At 58.5% G+C, this 15,786-nt stretch overlaps 6 protein-coding genes across 6 annotated transcripts; 1 reads left to right on the top strand and 5 right to left on the bottom strand.

The window, feature by feature from the left end:
• Window positions 1-94: 94 nt before the first annotated feature.
• SDRG_09191 (hypothetical protein) lies at window positions 95-2,732 on the top strand (the record flags this gene model as incomplete). The annotated part of the gene is made up of 7 exons (XM_008615108.1): window positions 95-202; window positions 254-296; window positions 350-606; window positions 657-1,037; window positions 1,080-1,287; window positions 1,335-2,232; window positions 2,282-2,732. 7 exons carry the CDS (start codon window positions 95-97, stop codon window positions 2,730-2,732), a joined length of 2,346 nt encoding a protein of 781 aa, XP_008613330.1.
• A 3-nt stretch (window positions 2,733-2,735) lies between these two features.
• Window positions 2,736-3,995, bottom strand: SDRG_09190 (hypothetical protein; the record flags this gene model as incomplete). The annotated part of the gene is made up of 8 exons (XM_008615107.1): window positions 2,736-2,882; window positions 2,932-3,025; window positions 3,070-3,150; window positions 3,196-3,286; window positions 3,332-3,392; window positions 3,439-3,514; window positions 3,562-3,623; window positions 3,672-3,995. 8 exons carry the CDS (start codon window positions 3,993-3,995, stop codon window positions 2,736-2,738), a joined length of 936 nt encoding a protein of 311 aa, XP_008613329.1.
• Window positions 3,996-4,167: 172 nt separating this feature from the next.
• SDRG_09189 (hypothetical protein) lies at window positions 4,168-6,341 on the bottom strand. The gene is made up of 10 exons (XM_008615106.1): window positions 6,159-6,341; window positions 6,030-6,114; window positions 5,822-5,981; window positions 5,598-5,772; window positions 5,433-5,555; window positions 5,151-5,388; window positions 4,960-5,104; window positions 4,841-4,913; window positions 4,669-4,789; window positions 4,168-4,612 (listed from the first exon to the last, which is right to left on the bottom strand). Exons 1-10 carry the CDS (start codon window positions 6,309-6,311, stop codon window positions 4,230-4,232), a joined length of 1,656 nt encoding a protein of 551 aa, XP_008613328.1. The 5' UTR covers window positions 6,312-6,341; the 3' UTR covers window positions 4,168-4,229.
• Window positions 6,342-6,662: 321 nt separating this feature from the next.
• Window positions 6,663-9,265, bottom strand: SDRG_09188 (hypothetical protein; the record flags this gene model as incomplete). Its single annotated transcript, XM_008615105.1, has 11 exons — window positions 6,663-6,872; window positions 6,922-7,189; window positions 7,232-7,448; window positions 7,500-7,644; window positions 7,695-7,886; window positions 7,935-7,994; window positions 8,039-8,149; window positions 8,195-8,417; window positions 8,460-8,654; window positions 8,704-8,750; window positions 8,798-9,265. The coding sequence occupies 11 exons, from the start codon at window positions 9,263-9,265 to the stop codon at window positions 6,663-6,665; spliced, it is 2,136 nt and encodes a 711-aa protein (XP_008613327.1).
• Window positions 9,266-9,398: 133 nt separating this feature from the next.
• On the bottom strand, window positions 9,399-12,338 carry SDRG_09187 (hypothetical protein). Its single transcript, XM_008615104.1, has 12 exons — window positions 11,806-12,338; window positions 11,712-11,758; window positions 11,466-11,660; window positions 11,205-11,424; window positions 11,050-11,160; window positions 10,882-11,004; window positions 10,801-10,836; window positions 10,590-10,754; window positions 10,386-10,542; window positions 10,116-10,338; window positions 9,798-10,062; window positions 9,399-9,748 (listed from the first exon to the last, which is right to left on the bottom strand). Exons 1-12 carry the CDS (start codon window positions 12,280-12,282, stop codon window positions 9,425-9,427), a joined length of 2,343 nt encoding a protein of 780 aa, XP_008613326.1. The 5' UTR covers window positions 12,283-12,338; the 3' UTR covers window positions 9,399-9,424.
• A 132-nt stretch (window positions 12,339-12,470) lies between these two features.
• On the bottom strand, window positions 12,471-15,385 carry SDRG_09186 (hypothetical protein). The gene is made up of 12 exons (XM_008615103.1): window positions 14,906-15,385; window positions 14,816-14,862; window positions 14,575-14,769; window positions 14,309-14,528; window positions 14,156-14,266; window positions 13,994-14,113; window positions 13,919-13,948; window positions 13,675-13,866; window positions 13,476-13,632; window positions 13,222-13,423; window positions 12,916-13,177; window positions 12,471-12,868 (listed from the first exon to the last, which is right to left on the bottom strand). The coding sequence occupies exons 1-12, from the start codon at window positions 15,368-15,370 to the stop codon at window positions 12,554-12,556; spliced, it is 2,316 nt and encodes a 771-aa protein (XP_008613325.1). The 5' UTR covers window positions 15,371-15,385; the 3' UTR covers window positions 12,471-12,553.
• Between the last annotated feature and the right edge of the window lie 401 nt (window positions 15,386-15,786).

Here is a 15,786-nt window from a genome sequence, read left to right as displayed (position 1 = left end):
CACTATTAATAATTACCTTAATCAGTGCGTCATGTGCAATCCACGGCAGTGGACGGTCAGATTTCAGATTCGCGCAGGACGACACCAGACGAGGATGGCAAAAGGCGGCAAGCGCGAGGCGAAGAAGGCTCGGTCGGGCAGCGTAGAGCAACCAGCTGTCGCGGCGCCCAACGAACCGGCCAAGCAGCGCGTGTACGTCCAGGTACGTCTCGGCAGCGGACCTAGGCTCATGCTTATTGCTCGCTGGCTACAGCTACGCTTGGACGATCCGGCACTCATCGCCTACGCCAGCTCAGGTGCGCATTGTCGCTCTCCCAAGTCGAGATATGCATCACTGATATGTGTGTAGTGAGAAAGCAGTGGCAGACAACGACGACATGGAGCGACGACTTGGCCGTGACACCGGCCATCGTCCTTGTCGAGGCCGACGTGGGCTCGGACACGCAGCTCCACGCCATGCAATCGCTCTTTGCAAGCTACGCCATGCCGACGCCCGCCATCGACGCAAGCTGTCGGCTCCAAGTGCAAAACTCGCCCAACGTAGCTGGCAAGCGACTGAGCCTCACGCTGCAGTTCTCGGACACCTTCAAGACCTTCTTGGCCAAGGTATGCTGTCCCAACAGCGTTCTCAAGTATCAGGCGTGTATTCTGTTTAGACGGGCAATACACTGCTGCTCAAGCTCCAGAGCCTCGGTATCAAGTCGAGTCTCAAGTGCGAGCTCGGCAAGAAGGGCCCGCGCGACGCCGTTCTGTGGGCGCTCGACGAGACATTGCCGCGCAAAACTCTCCAGGACGAGATCCAAGATACGAACCGGCAGCCATTCACGACGGCAGTGACGCTCTCAACCTTGATGCTCACGACGCCAGATGCGACCCTTTCGATCCTGCGCAAGGGCCCCTCGCCCGCGTCTGTTGACGACGATGCCATCGGGTCGCAAATCGCAGCGCACGTCTCGTTCACAGGTCATCAAGTCATTATCTTGCGCGGTCTCCCCGGCAGTGGCAAGAGTACGCTCAGCCGGCGTGTTCTATCTATGGTCCTCTCAGCAACCATGCGCGCCCAGCTCATTTTGGGGTAGGCGACGGCAGCTACCGCATCCAGCGTACTGTGCAGCGCGGATCTCTGTTTCGAGTCACCCGGAGGCTATTACTACGAGAAGAGCAAGCTCGGTGAGGCTCATGACGCGTGCAAAGCTGCGTTCATGGCCGCGCTGGCCGACAAGGTCGCCGTCATCGTCGTCGACAACACGCATTCGCAGCTGTGGGAGTACGAAGCGTACGTGACGGGTACGGTATCAACTTGATACTACCATAAGAACTCAGATTGGCATTAGGCGCGCTGGAGGCAGCGTACGCTGTCACGGTGCTCGAAGTCCAGTGCGACGACATGGCCATGGCCCAACGCATGATGTACCGCAACTCGCACGGCGTGTCGTTCGACGTGATTGCGCGCATGCACCAGCGATGGGAGGTCCATGCGCACCCGTTGACGTCTCTCTTGCTCTTGCCGCCCGTCTTTACCACCCGTGACAACCGCACGGCGCTGCCGCTCTTGCTGACCGAGACCAATGATGTGTACATCGCAGCGGTGTTTCTGACGCCAGCGTCCAAGGCCAAGCTCCTCGCGCGGTTCTCGCCCAAGCACACGAATGTCGTGGCCGAGCACATGACGCTGGCGTTTCAGCCAACGATCGCGTACACCAACGGTCTGCCGCTGGGCGCGCATGTCCGCCTCCGCGTGCTCGCCGAGTACGCAGACAGCAAGGGCCACTGCGTCCGCGTCGAGTGGGCGTCGCCGCCGTTGCCGACCGAGGGCCAGCGCGTGCTGCACGTCACCGTCTCGTTTGTGCCCGAGGTCTCGGCTGTCTATTCGAACGAGTTGTTGGCCGATCCCAACGCGTCGATCGTCGACGTCAGCAGCGACAATCTCATCTTGGACGGCGTGGTTGGGCTGGCCTTGCGCCCGCGGTCGGGGCCGCGCTGGGCCAAGCCACAGGTGCTCGATGTGCCCGCGGGCGTGCCCGAGGCGCGTCGGCATCGCCAGCTCACGCTTCTGCACAGCGCATTTGACACGGTTTCCGACATCGACGCCGTCATCTCGACCCTCGAACGCGTGGCCGAGCGGGGCAACCACCTCGCTGTCCATGCCCCGCCGGGTCTTGTAGAGCAGCTCGAGGGGCTCGGTCTCAACTTTGACACGGAGCTCGATACGCGCATTCCGTGGTCCGCAAGGTTGGTATCCTCTTTCGCGTCTCTAGCTAATGCACAAGGTGTCTTCTAGTGTCGAGACCCTCCTTGGGTCGACACTCAACGCCATCACCAACATCGTCGTCGTCGTCACGTCAACGGTCGACGTGAGCGCGCTACCGTCAACGTCGGTGCCCGTGGCCGTCCACGCGACTTCGTCAATCGCTGTGCTGCCATCGCTGAGCCAACAAGTGTTTGATGCTGAGATCCTCGCGCATGTGCGCGCAGCGTGGAGCCGTGTCGTACAAGCGCCCGTGGCCCGTCTCTCGTGGTCGAGCGACGGCCGCCGGCTGAGTGTCCCTTCGCCCACGATGGAGGACACCACAGCGCTCAAGCGGCTTGCGACAGCACTCAAGACCATGTACGGCATGCGCGTGAGTGTGCAGCCAGAGGCATTGGACGTTGTCGTGGTCGCTGCAGTCCGCCGGTCGTTCCAAGTGACAGCGATCGCGGCGTCGTGGATACCAAAGGCTATCGAGAGATAGATTCTACATCGAGTACTTTGTCTGGGTCTTCTTGTTCTGGATCGCGTCGTACTGGAACTGCACCATGTCTGGAATGTGCGAGCAGTCGCGCACAAAGAGCTCTTGCGCCCACTTGTGGGCGGCAATCGTCGGAAAGAGGGGCTCCAGAATCTACACGCGGCCAGATTGTACATGCACCACATGCACAGTCTGGACGTACGCGCTCCATGCAAATGTACCAGAGGATACCGACACCCGCACCGACGGCGACGCCGACGACGACCTGGGCGTAGCTGTGGTAGCCGAGTCGAATTCTGCTCATGTGAATATCATGTTTGCTCGACCAGTGGAGGCGTACCGAGAGATGCAGCAGAGGAACGCCAGCGCGACGATGCCAACCATCGCTGCCTTGTGTTCCCACTCTCTTCGCTTGCTCATGCTAGTGGACGACATAAGGACAACGCCGACGACACCGACGAGGTACCGGTTGGACGTGTACAGCACGACGTAGGTCGCAAAGAAGGCCATGAACTGGGCATGCGCCGAGGGCATGCCAGCGTCGTGCATTTCGGCACCTACGCTCGCATCGATGGGGCTGCCCTTTGGAGGTGAATATGTACCATCAGGACGCTTTTGGTCGATCGTGCGCTTGAGAATTTGGTTGACAACCTCATTGACCATCTACGGTTGGCAGCATAAGTCTCTGCAAGCGGGAAGAGGTGTGTACTTGGCCCAGAAGCATGCAGATCACGTGCAAGTCGCGCTGGAACACGATGAGCGTGGCATACATGACCATGATGAACCTATCGAACGCATGAGTCTCAATGGCATACATGGTGCAGTAGCCTACACGGGCGATAGCGTCACGAGTGCGGCGAGACTCCCAAACGGATCGTCGGCTTCGTACATGACCTAGCGCAGAGAGGTAGGAGGAGGCGGTACGGCTTGCGAGCGCTGTACCGAAGTCAGCGTGAAGAGCTTCTTGTTGGTCATGGGCACGACCTCCGACACGAGCGCATCCTTGATCATTTCGACCGCTTCGGCAACCGCTGCAGTTGCGACTGGCGCCTGGATGGCCTGCTGCTGCACGTGCGCCACGGTCTCGACGGCCACTGTCGCCGCGATGGCGCCGACGATGGCCTCGGCCAGCTCGGCGGGCGGCGCTACCGTGACCGGCGGCACCTCGTCGGTCGGCGACGGCTTGGGCGTCGAAGGCGTCACGGCCGGGGCCTCGGTCGTCGGCTCGGCAGTCGTGCAGGCCTCGCAGTTCTGGAACGCGCCCATTTCCAATTGGCCCGACTGGCGAAACCCGCGTATCTGGCAGACGATGATTGGCTAAAATACATTTCGTCAATCGCATCGGATTGGTCGAGCAAAGAAATACGCCTCGTGGACAAGTTGTCTATGGTACGACGCCAAAGCACAAAAAGGACACACAATACGTCAATGACAATACGCACCACGTATCACATAATATCGGTCTAGTCGCTCGTCGATTCATTAGTCGTCGTTGTATGACTACTTGTTGGCGGGGGCCGAGTCGGCCGGCTTGGTATCCCGCTTCCAGACTTTGGACTTGAGCTCGTCATAAGTCAGCGGGTACTCTTCTTCCGCCGCCTCCTTGCGGTGCATCTCATGGAGCGTCATGGTCGGAGGCTTGACACCGCCGTAGCGATACGGTTGCTCGGTCTTGCCGAGGATGAGGGGCTCGGGGGGCAGCCCCTGGGACATGAGCGACCGCGCGACGGCCGAGACGCTGATGCCCCGGCCCAGTCGCATGGCTGGCACATTGCTCGCCTCGCCCTCTTTCTGCTTCTCAATCGTTTTCGTGTGCAGTGTTTGGAGCAGCTCGACCATCTTTTGCTCGATTTCGCCCAGCACCGAGTGGAGCCCTTTGTCCTCTACATACTCCCGTGAATGACGACGATCCAACTAAGGGTTCAATGCCACGGTGTACCTTGATTTTCCTTGCAGCCGATGCGCACATGCAGCGCGATGAGCGCGGGCTTGAGCACAGTCATCGTTTGTTGAATTTCGAGCGTCTTTTCGACGAGCCGCGCTTCCTGCTCGGCAGCTTTCTACAGGCAGCGCTGCTCTTTTCGAGCTCTTCTTTGAATGGAATGCGCAACCTCTTGGCGGGTCTTGAGCGTCTTGTTGCGCTGTAGCTTTTGCACGTCGACCGCGTCATTGCGCATCTTCATTCTAGCGACACGGGTATGACGTTATATGACGGCGGACGCCGACGTACTTGGCGATTTCTTCGCGCAGCTTGGCGCACTGGGCGCGATGGATCTCAATGTCTTCGGCGAGTCGGTTGACGTACTGCACTTTGGCAAAGTGCTCGAGTTCTTGCGTCGTAAATGCTTCGATGACGTCGACGACCGATTTCGTGCCTGGGCAACGTACAAAGTGTCCTCGCAGAAGAAGACAATATTGTACCTGCGACTTCGTGGATCTTTTCGATGAAATCGCGGTTTTCGTTGTACTTTTGAATCGACAATTCCGACGTAACTTTTTCCTGAATGCTTTTCCAGCGACTGCGCGTGAGCTTGGATTTGTTGAGCTTCTCCTCGATCAGCGTCTTGTCGTTGCCCGGGTTGAGGTATTTCTTCGGCGACGCGACCGCATTGTCGTCGAGCGAGTTGGTCATGGTCTCCGCGGCCCGGTGTTTGAGGTCCTAGTGGATGTTGGACAAGTTGTCTTCTTGTCCAATGTTCTTACCTTGAGGATCACGGTCGCCTTGTCTTCGCAGAGCTTTTCGTACGCGTCGGTCTCGCTTTTGAGCGATTCGAGCTCGGCGACTTTGGCTTGCACCTGCTCCCGCATGCGCTCGACCTCCTTGGTCTACAAGAGCATGTTGCGATTTCAAGAAGTGGACGCTAGAACCTGGGCTTGGATGTCAAAGGTTCGCTGGAACACGTCGTGTTCGATCTTGGCGTAGAGCACGTCGGCGGTCGCGCGCTCGGCCCGCTTGATGTCGAGTGTTTGGCGCAGCGCCTTGTTGGCCGCGAGCTTGGCGTTGAAGCGCACCATTTTGCGGTCGATCTCCGTCTCCATCTTTCTATGCCAGTGATGACGTTTGAGGTGGTGTCGACGAGGGTTGTATCAACTTGATCTTGTTGACGAGGTTGACCTCGCTGAGCTCCATGGCGGTACCGTGCCCAAGCGAGAGCTTTTGCTCGGCCAAGATGCGCTCGCAGTCCTGGATCGCGAGGTCGTGCTGAGCAATCTTGCGACGCTCAATCTCAATCATGCGCGTGTACTTGTTGCCTAGTCATTCAGATCTGAGCGCGACGGCGATCGACATGCTATGGAGACCTTCGGTTTGCACATGGGCCATCTCGTCGGCCGACACGGCGTTGTAGTAGGGATCTTTGCGCGTATTCCGCGAGTCGAACTCCAACTAACTCGAATGGTTGCCAAAGGCCACAGAGATGGAAGAGACACCTCGTTCTCGAGCTGCTTGTTCTTCTCCTGCATCTCGGCGAGCTGCTTCCCGATCGAATCGAGCTTCTTGGTGACCTCTTCTTGGTGGCGGCGCCCGTCGTCGCGCTCGAGCGCCATGAGCTGATGGTCGAGCGCATGCGGGTCCTTCGACATGCTGCTACAGATTGCGCAGTCCAATGAAACGGTTCGTCTATCTCAGTCCATGACCAACTGACTAACGAGAAGCACGAGAGGGCTTCCTTGAACTAGAGTCTCATCTCGAGTGGTTCCGCTGTTCATGTATGTTAAAAGATGCGATCGACGATGCTACTGCATTACCAATAGCAGAGTGTGGAGTCGACTACGCACACGAAGTTGGTGTGAAAGTTAGTTGTCTCAGGCTAGTGCAGACAACTTGTCTCTATTGCTAAATGGGACGAAGGCTAAGCCGCGGAGACGGTTGGGCAATGTCGTTGCGTAGCGAGGGCGGTGCGATCGATGGGTGTGGGGTGTGCTTGGTGTTAGTTAACAGAACGGGGACGTCGTCTTGTCGCAGCACGGGTTGCCAGTAAGCACGAGTTGCTGCTGATAGCGCGCGGGCCATGGGCAGAGCCCGAGTGCGTTGTTGGTCAAGACGAGCGACTCGAGCTGCGGTAGCGACCACACGCCGAGCGGAGCCGCCACTAGTGCGTTGTTGCCGAGGTCCAGCTGCGTCAAGCGCGGCCATGTTGTCCCCTACACCGAGACGCTTGAGTCTTTGCTCCATCAATATGCACAGCAGAACATTGAGAAGCGGTATCGTCGTCATCTGGTTGAACGAGACATCGAGCGTAATGAGGCTCGAGAGGTGTAGCAGCGGCCATGGCAGCGACGACAAATGACAGGCGGCGAGGCAAATGTGCCGCAGGTTGCCCCACGCCGAAGGCACCCACACCGGCCACTCGACTTGGCTCCAGTCGGTCATGGACAGGTCCAATGTCGAGACGAGCGGCGGGAGCTCTCGCAGCGACAACGGAAGCGCAGTGAAGACACTGCCATGCAGCGCGAGGTACCTAACCGCGGTTCAATGCAGCGTCTCACCATCGATCGCATACACGAGGGTGGTCAAGTGCGTCAAATTGAACTCCATCGTGTCCACGTCTTCGTGGCAATGTATGAGCGAGAGATACCAGAGCGACGGCAGCTGCTCGACGCCCGCGACGATGGCCGGCGTATGCTGCTGCGAGCAGTTGGTCAGTGAGAGAGCGTTGATCGACTGCGCGGCATGCGAGAGCAAAAAATCGCTGATGTTGTTGCTGTCGTGCGTGGCATCTATAGCCCTTGGACGGTGACCACTCGAACAATGCAGGTAGACGGACGTACCCATGCTTGCACACGCGGCCGAGAGTAGCTTGCACTCGCAGCGCTGGGAGAAGAGAGGCTGAACATGCCACGGCCGCACAAAGCTCGTGCAGGTCATCTTCGAATGGGGTGTCGTTTTGCAGGGCAGCGCGGCTCGTAAGACAACCTGTACACAAGGATCATCAACGCAAGTTTGGTATCGGCAAAGGTTGGCACCAGAAGGAGCGCCGCGGCAAGCAGCGTTGAGAACGCCAGCATGCCTTGGAAGAGCCGTCGGCGGCAGGCATGTGCACGCGCTTCCTGCCGAGCAAAGGCGTGGAACGCTGGAAGATCGTAGATTGTGGGCGAGACAGAGGCCTTGCTGCCAACGGGCGTCGTCGGCGCCACGGACGCCTTGCTCATGCGCGACTAGACACGGTGTGGATGCCTGCGTTGACACGGGATCATCATGTGTACCTTGAAGCGCGTCGAACGACGGGACCGCGTCGATGGTGCTGGCATCTTGGCTGCCACCGTCTACAGACGCTTGGAATGCACACTCTGTCTGCGAATATGCTTACAATATTCTCCTTCAAGAAGGCGCGTCGGCGAACGGCGCAGACACTCTGCAGCGTCCAGTAGATCACGCCGAGCGTGATGGTGGCCGAAACAAGATCGAGAACCGACCCTATCTGGTTCAGGTTCAAACACCACTTCATCGAGAGTAGGGCGATTACGACAAGAGCGCGAGCGACCGAGAGGTCGTGCACGTGCTCGATGGTCGGCGCGTCTGCCACGTCTCCGCGCACCAAATGCATGACGCTCGGTCCAAGTAGTAGCACGGGGATCGCGACGCCAAGAACAAGGTCAAAGGCCAAAAGTAAGAGCAAAATGCGGATCCGACCCGCTTGGATCTGGTCGCGCTTGTCGCCCGACGCGTGCACCGAGTAGAAATTCCACCTAATATGTGCTCAAATGGGAGTGAAAAGGTATGGGTCCTACGCCAAGAGCGGGGGCACCACGAGCCATTGTATAGCCAGCACGACGCCGTAGACAACAACCCACGCCGACTCGACGTGGCTGCTGAGCTTGTACCCGCGCAGAAACTGAATTGGTACAATCACAACTTCGCGCGCGAGCAGTCGGAGCTCGTAGAGCGCGCCATTTTGGCTAAAGAGCCCTTTCTTGCCCAAAAACCTAATGCGACTCGGTAGTCTGTCAGAGTACAAGGAATGCAGCGTAGTACCGTTGAAAGTATTTGTCGGCCGTCATTGCCACCGTCACGACCGTCATCTAGGCCGTCGTTAGTACGTCTCAACAAGCGGGCAGTAGAGAAGTACCTTGACGTGGAGGTGCTGGAGGCGGATGCTTCGTCGCGTGCCCGCGCATCCATGGGCCGCCAACCCAGCAGCGATATTGTGCCGCACAATGTGCCAGTCATGCACGTCGTCCCCCTGGTCTTGGAACCGGGGCGCGACCGACGATCGAGATGACATGTGGCTGCGACTGCGGCTGTGTCGCGAGGGTGGTAGCTGGCGCATCGAACGCATGCGCGAAATGATGTCGTTGAGGCCGCTTCGCGAGCGGGCGAGCTGGTAGAGGCCAAAGAGATGGAGGACGGCGACACTGAGGAGGACGGCAGCTGTCGCGAGCGGGTTGGTCGCCGGTGCCACGAGGCGGAATGGCACCGAGTCGTACAAGAGAGCGTGGGCACTTGCAATGCACACAGCATAGAGGCAGCACACGGCCCCAATCACGTCGAGCTCGCTGACTCTGCTCAGCCGTCGCTGCCCGCCCTTCTCGTGCATGAAACGTCAACAAATTAAAAGGACACACCACTGGGGTGTTAACGGTCTACACAAAGTGGACACTTGCGACTGTCGCACGGCATCTCACGATGTCCAGGGCCATGACGCGGCGTCGTGAAGATTGTGTTTCGATTCTCTATCATGTTACTTTTTCCAGCTTTAATCTCCGCCACACGAGGTCGCAGACTGAAGACGACACACCACAGTGTTGCAATACGGGGAGCACACGGACGACGCCAGCCGCTGCGGATCGCAAAGTGGCGCGCAACTCGTCAAGCAGGTCTCCAACGGTTTCGCATGGCAGCACGGGTTGGCGTCGAGGGTGTAGAGCGCAAGAGGTCGACGCGGTGCACTGCAGTTGACGAGCCGGTTGGCCGCCAGCGTGAGCGTCGAGAGCTGCGGGAGCGACCACAGTGCGTCTGGGATCACCGTGAGCCGATTGCCGCCGAGGTTCAGAGTGCTGAGCTGCGGCCACGTTGCTGTCTAATACCAATGTATAAGGAGGTGCGTCTTCCTCTTTCGAGTTGCTCACCGACAGCGGTGGCAGCGCAGCGAGTGCATTTCCCGTCAAGTCGAGCGATGCGAGGCGGTCTAGAGCCACGACGGGCGCCGGCACACTCGTGAGCTCGCACGCGACAAGGGATAGAAGCGAGAGGTTGAGCCATGTCGTGCTGACCCAAGGTGGCCACGGCTCAGTGAGCGGGCTGCCGCAAAGCGCAAGGCCGGACAAGTGCGGCGGTAGTACCGAGAGCGCGGTGGGCAGCTGCGTCCATGCTTGGTTCCGCAGCGCGAGGTACCTAATCATGCGACATGAAAACCCTCGTCTATCTTGATGACAGATTGGGCGCACAAGAGCTTGGGAAAGGCGGTGAGCGACGGCAGTCTGTCCGAGTTGTGCAAGGACGCGCCGTCGAGATGAAGAAACCAGAGGTTGCTGAAGCGCTCAAGCGACGACGGCACGCGGTGTGGTGCCGTCATCGAGCAGTTGGTGAATGTCATCATGTTGACATACTCGGCGGGGTACGTGCTCAGAAAGGCATCGAGGGTGGTGTAAAACGCGCCGAGCTGCGACACTACGCCACCAAAAATTAGTCGTCCGACCTTTCGAGCCGCGACCTACGTGGCAGCGCCGTGCAGTCAATGCGAATGACTTGGCAGTAGCATGACTGCGCCGTCGAGGGAGCAAGCGTCCACGGCCGCAAAGCATCGTGACACGTCACGATCGATGTATTCAGAGGAAGCGAGCAGGCATCACTCGGAACGGCTTGAATAATGGTCTACGCACCGTAGCGTCACCATGTCATATCGATGCACAGGTGCGTACGAGGAGCGCCAGGAGACCACAACTCGTGCCAATAACGCCAGCCAACACTAGACCAAGGACATACGGGCGTCGTGGCTGCGGAATCGCCAGCAGCGAGAGCGATGTCTTGCGGCGCGCAGCGAGTGAGCCCCGGAGAACCTTCTCGGCCCAGCGCCGTGTTGTCTCCTACATGTTGATCAAAATAAGATGCCGGAAGCGTCGCGCGCGCCACCTGCGGCGTCGTTGTCCACCACTCGCGATGGTGCCACTACGTTGTGTTGCACTCAACACCAGCATCCACGAGTCGTACTACCTTGGACGAGAGCTCGGGGGCGCTCAAGCGCGGACCTGGCACCACCGCCACGGGTCGAAAGGCGCCGATGCGAAAGAGCTTCTTAATGAGCTGGAAACGCATTTGCACGGACGCCGCCATAACCTAGAGTATAGGGTTTTGGCGGGGATTAGGGTTCACACCAATTACCACTTTGGCATGCAAGAAGGCGCCAATGGCATTTGTGTGGATGCTCTGGACCGTCGAGTAGATGAGCAAAAGCGGTACGCTACACGTCAGCAAATCGAGCACCGACGTGACCTAGCATCCGCGTGACAGTAAAGACACTTAGTACCGACTCGTACCATGAAGGCTTCAATGGCGGAAATCGCATACATACTAAAGTGAGCGTTCTCGAGCATGCGCGGCGTCCGTGCGAGGGTGTACACGACGGGCACCAACACACAAATCGGCACGACGACGCTCAAGACCAAGTCCAAAATGATGATGAGCAGTAGAATACGGATCCGGTGGTGGCGGTACACCTCTTGCTTGGTGCCAAACTGGTAGTTGTAGAAGTTCCACCTAAACACAGCATGACAACCCGTCTATCAGACAATATGTACATGACAAGTGGAAGCACGAGAATGCAGTGACAGGCCCACACGATGCCGTAGAGCGTGATGAGCGGGCTGTTGATACGATGGCTCAGCCGGACGCCGCGAACGAGCTGCAGTGGCAAAATCACAGCCTCGCGGAGGAGAAGGCGCACTTCGTACAGCCGGCCCGTGCGACTGAATAGCCCGCCGGGACCAAAAAACCTAGTGGAAAGTACTTGAGTCACCCACTCGAGGCGCCGTTGGAAGAGAGACCGCTTGAAGAGCCCTTCGACCAGCATAACGACGCGCACCCAAGCGCTCTACGTCTATTATTCAACACGACGCAGACGTCTCCGTCGCAACGTACCTGAAGATGCCAGTACCGCAGTTGTCGCCGTGACGGCGGATCTGCCGTCGATGCTTCAATCGTCTTGCGATGCAGATCGTCTTGGATAACTTGGAGGTCGGGCGACACTTCGGCCGACCGCAATCGCAGGCGAAACAAGCTGCGAAGGCGCAGCGAGACCTCGTGGAACGGCGACTTGAAGCTCGACTTGGCGTGTCGCTGCGTGCGCGTGTCGAGTGGCCTGAGCAAGCGGAGGTGGCTCGTCGTGTCGTTGACGCGGGCGCGCGCGCGGCACAGCTGGACGCCGCCCACAGCATGCAAAAGCGCACAAACTGCAAAGACGAGAGACGACCCGAGCGGGTTGATGGGCGACGCGAACGCAACAACGTGTGGTAGCTCGGTCAAGTACGCGTGCACGGCAGCCACGAGCAGTGCGTAAAGGCAGCATACGATCGTAATGGCGTCGAGGATACTGGGCCGGAGCCGACGACCCGGCATCCGAGTTGAAGCCGTATTTATAAAGCGACGTAGCCGTTGCTCAAGTCCAACTTGCGCCGTTTCCGAATTGGAATAAGTTTATAACTCTCTATCTCATTTCGAATCTTAGCGGTCCTTGTCCTTTCTACACGGCTTTGATGACGACGTAGCATGCACCGACGGGTGCCTGGTGTGTTGCGTGGCGCTAATGTATGGAACAGACAGGTGTCGATTCGTATCTGGCGTTAGACCAAGACCTACTCGATGACCTTAGGCGGTGGAGAGCTGGCAGCTACACGGAGCAGCTCGAGGTCGTGCGGCACGCAATGCTACTGTTGCAGAACGGACTGCAGACCGGGGACTTTGCATAGTAGTAGTCGCAGAGCGGACTGCAGCTCGACGCACAAGCTGACAAAGATGGGGAGCAGCACGGGTTGCCGTCAAGTGTGTAAATCCCAAGTGGCATCGGCGCAACGGGGCACGAAGTGAGTACGTTCTTGGCCAGCGTCAGCGTCTGGAGGCTCGGGAGGGCAAAGATATTGGGTGGAATGGTCCGTAGCTGGTTGCCGCCAAGGCGCAGATCCTTGACGCGGGTCCACGCGCCGTCCTACCCGAAGTCATTTGCCTACGCAGGCGGGAGAAAGCGTGTCGCACCGGCACGGGGGGTAAGGACTCAATCGAGTTGTTGGTCAAGTCGAGTGTTGCGAGCCAGTCGAGCTCAAAGAGAGCCGTCGGAAACGACATCAAGCGCGCGCTCACGACGGTTAGCTGCGTGAGATTAGACCACGCAGCGCCCACCCACGCCGGCCAATTGCGGAAGGACGTCTCCGAGAGGTCCAGCGCCGAGAGGAGCGGCGGAACTTTTTTTAAAAGCCGTGGAAGCTCGGGCCATGGGTTCTGTCGCAGCGACAAGTAGCTACGTAAAAGCTCAGAACGCGCGCCGGCAAGCTGGGTCCGTACACAAGTTTGGAGAACTGTGCCAGTTCGATGTCTGGCGCCTCTGAGGTTGGCACTGCGCTGGCTTCAAGGCCCCATAGGTCGCTGAGACGCACCATCGACGAATAGAGGCGGCGGAGATCACACCCCTGGAGCTTTAGGTAGTTGATATGCTCGGTCGGGTACGTTGTCACAAAGGCTGCGACGTTGTCGTACACGGGGGTTTCTAGTATTGTATCAAGGTATCAATAAGTGGCGGGTTCAGATGGCTATGAGACCCGAATCGGAGGGACAGTGGATATGTACAATCTGGCAAACGCACGATTGGTCCCACAGTGGGGACAAGTGCCACGGGCGAAGGCTGCCCGCGCAGCTCAAGTGGTCGGTGAGAAGCGGCGGAAGACAAGTGGTCGCAGATGCGGCGCGCAGCACCACCTACGCAGCTGTGGCCAGATGATTGTCGACGGAACTCCGTACCACTAGAACGAGGACGGCCACTGTGCTGCCGACCAATAGCACAGCACCAAAGAGGGCAAGTCGACCCGCGTGGTCGGGGGAATCTTCGTCCTGAATGGGAGCCAAATGCTGCTCTGTAGGGCTGCGCTCTTGCTGCCACGGAGCGACGGAGACCGCCCGCATCTTCTTGAGCGAAGGCCAGTTTGCAAACAGCTACATGCGCAAGTTGTCATGAGGATTGTAGCGCATATTGTAGCAGGTGAACCGAGGCAAAATCGCGCGGTGGTTGTCCGCCCTAGTCGAAAACCGTGGAAAACGAGTTCGAGGTTATGGATCGTACGCCAAGGTTAAGCAATGCCCCGTTGCGAAGCGTTTTGGACGGCAGCCGACCCTCCAAGTCGGTCAAGTTGAAGTACTTTTTCAAGTGGGCGAGCTGGTCCACGGGCGACGCAGCGGTCACCTACGCCGGACGATGCTCCACAATTTCCCTTCAAGTACGTACAATGCTATCCCAGAGAAACGCCGCAACGCGCGCCTCGTGCAGATTGTGCAACGTCACTGCGATCAAGAACAGCGGTACGACGAGCGCGATCAAGTCCAGGACGGACGCCACCTAGCGTTAATTTCAACTGTCAATGTATCGGGTACCGCGTACCATAAACGACTTGATAATCGAGACGGCGTAAACATCAAAGTTTACGTCCGAGAGGATAGCCGGGTTGACGTAGTAGCGCCAGTAGGCCGGTACAATGATCGCAATTGGAATGCCGACGCTGAGCATCATGTCGAACGCCATGACGAGCACGAGGATCCACTCGCGGAGCTTCCGGTGCTTGGCTCGCTGCCGCGAATCGGCATACTTGTAGAAATTCCACCTACGTCCCTGAGATTGAGGTGGTTTTTCCTTTTACTGTTATGTACGCGATGAGGGCAGGTAGGACCGCGCAATGCAGCGCAAAGATGAGGCCGTACAGCACGACAAAGTTGTTGCGGATGCGACCGCTCCAGTTGACGCCGCGCACCAGCTGTAATGGCAGGACAATGCACTCACGGAGAAGCAGTCGCAGCTCGTAGTGGGACCCCGCGCGGCTGAAGAAGCCTTTCGGGCCCATAAACCTACTCGCCACTCTCGCTCCATAAGAGCCGAGCGGTTCTCAAGTACCGTGCATAATGACCTTCGCCAGCGATTTGAAGTCGCACCCATCGACCCTACTCGACAAAGGCAGCTTCCGTTGGAAGCACAACGGCATACCTTCCATGTGAGTACAAGCTTCTGCATCGGGACGCTACCCAGGTCCAAGATCGATTGGCGGCGAAGCGCTGAGTGCACGACTTGGAGGTCAGTCGCAATCTCGTTCGACTTGAGACGAAGCCGAAAAAAACTCTTGAGCCGCAGCGACCGCGTCAGGCGCGGCACGATGTGGACGGCTTTGGGCCGGCGGCCGCGCACGACGAGGGGCTTGATGGCGCGCAGCTGGCTCGTCGTCGAGTTGATGCGATAGCGTGAGGCGACGAGATGGTAGGCAACACGGGCGTGGAGGGCGCTACAGAGGGAAAAGACGGCGCCCGACCCGAGCGGATTGAGGAGCGAGAGAAACGATACGACGGCGGGCATGCGGGCGAGGCGCATGTGCAAGTACGCTGTCGTTCCCGCATACAAGACGCAGATCCACGCAATGGCATCCAGCGGCGAGACGCGAAGACGGCGCTTGAACATGGTGGCGCCAGTCGGGAAAATGCGGCAGAAATAGCCAGTGCTATCAGCAGTTATCTGCGTAACCGAAACGGTGCCGTAGGGCCATTCCCCCGCGACTCCAACGACCTCGTGGGCTCCGGCACTCCGCACTCTGGCAGACTCGACGGGTTACGATGGAGCTATAGATTGTACCTGCACTTGGCTTTCTCAAGAACATCGCTGATCGCGCTCTTGACTCGTCACGCTGTGTGGCGCCAAGCGTTTTGCGGCGGTCCTGTCTACGGCAGCAGCGCGGCAGTTTCGATATCACATCAGTCAGTTGGGCGTCAAATGAGGTCACTGGTCTTCATCGGCCACGAGCAGAAGCAAGAGCTGCCCCACGAGCTGCACCCTTCCAGCTCTCTTTACCAAACCTACGGAGGGATGTAGATCTTGAT

The sequence above is a fragment of the Saprolegnia diclina genome (genome assembly GCF_000281045.1).
Source record: "Saprolegnia diclina VS20 unplaced genomic scaffold supercont1.29, whole genome shotgun sequence".
NCBI classification, from domain to species: domain Eukaryota; phylum Oomycota; class Saprolegniomycetes; order Saprolegniales; family Saprolegniaceae; genus Saprolegnia; species Saprolegnia diclina.
This window is presented reverse-complemented; position numbering and strand designations above follow the sequence as displayed.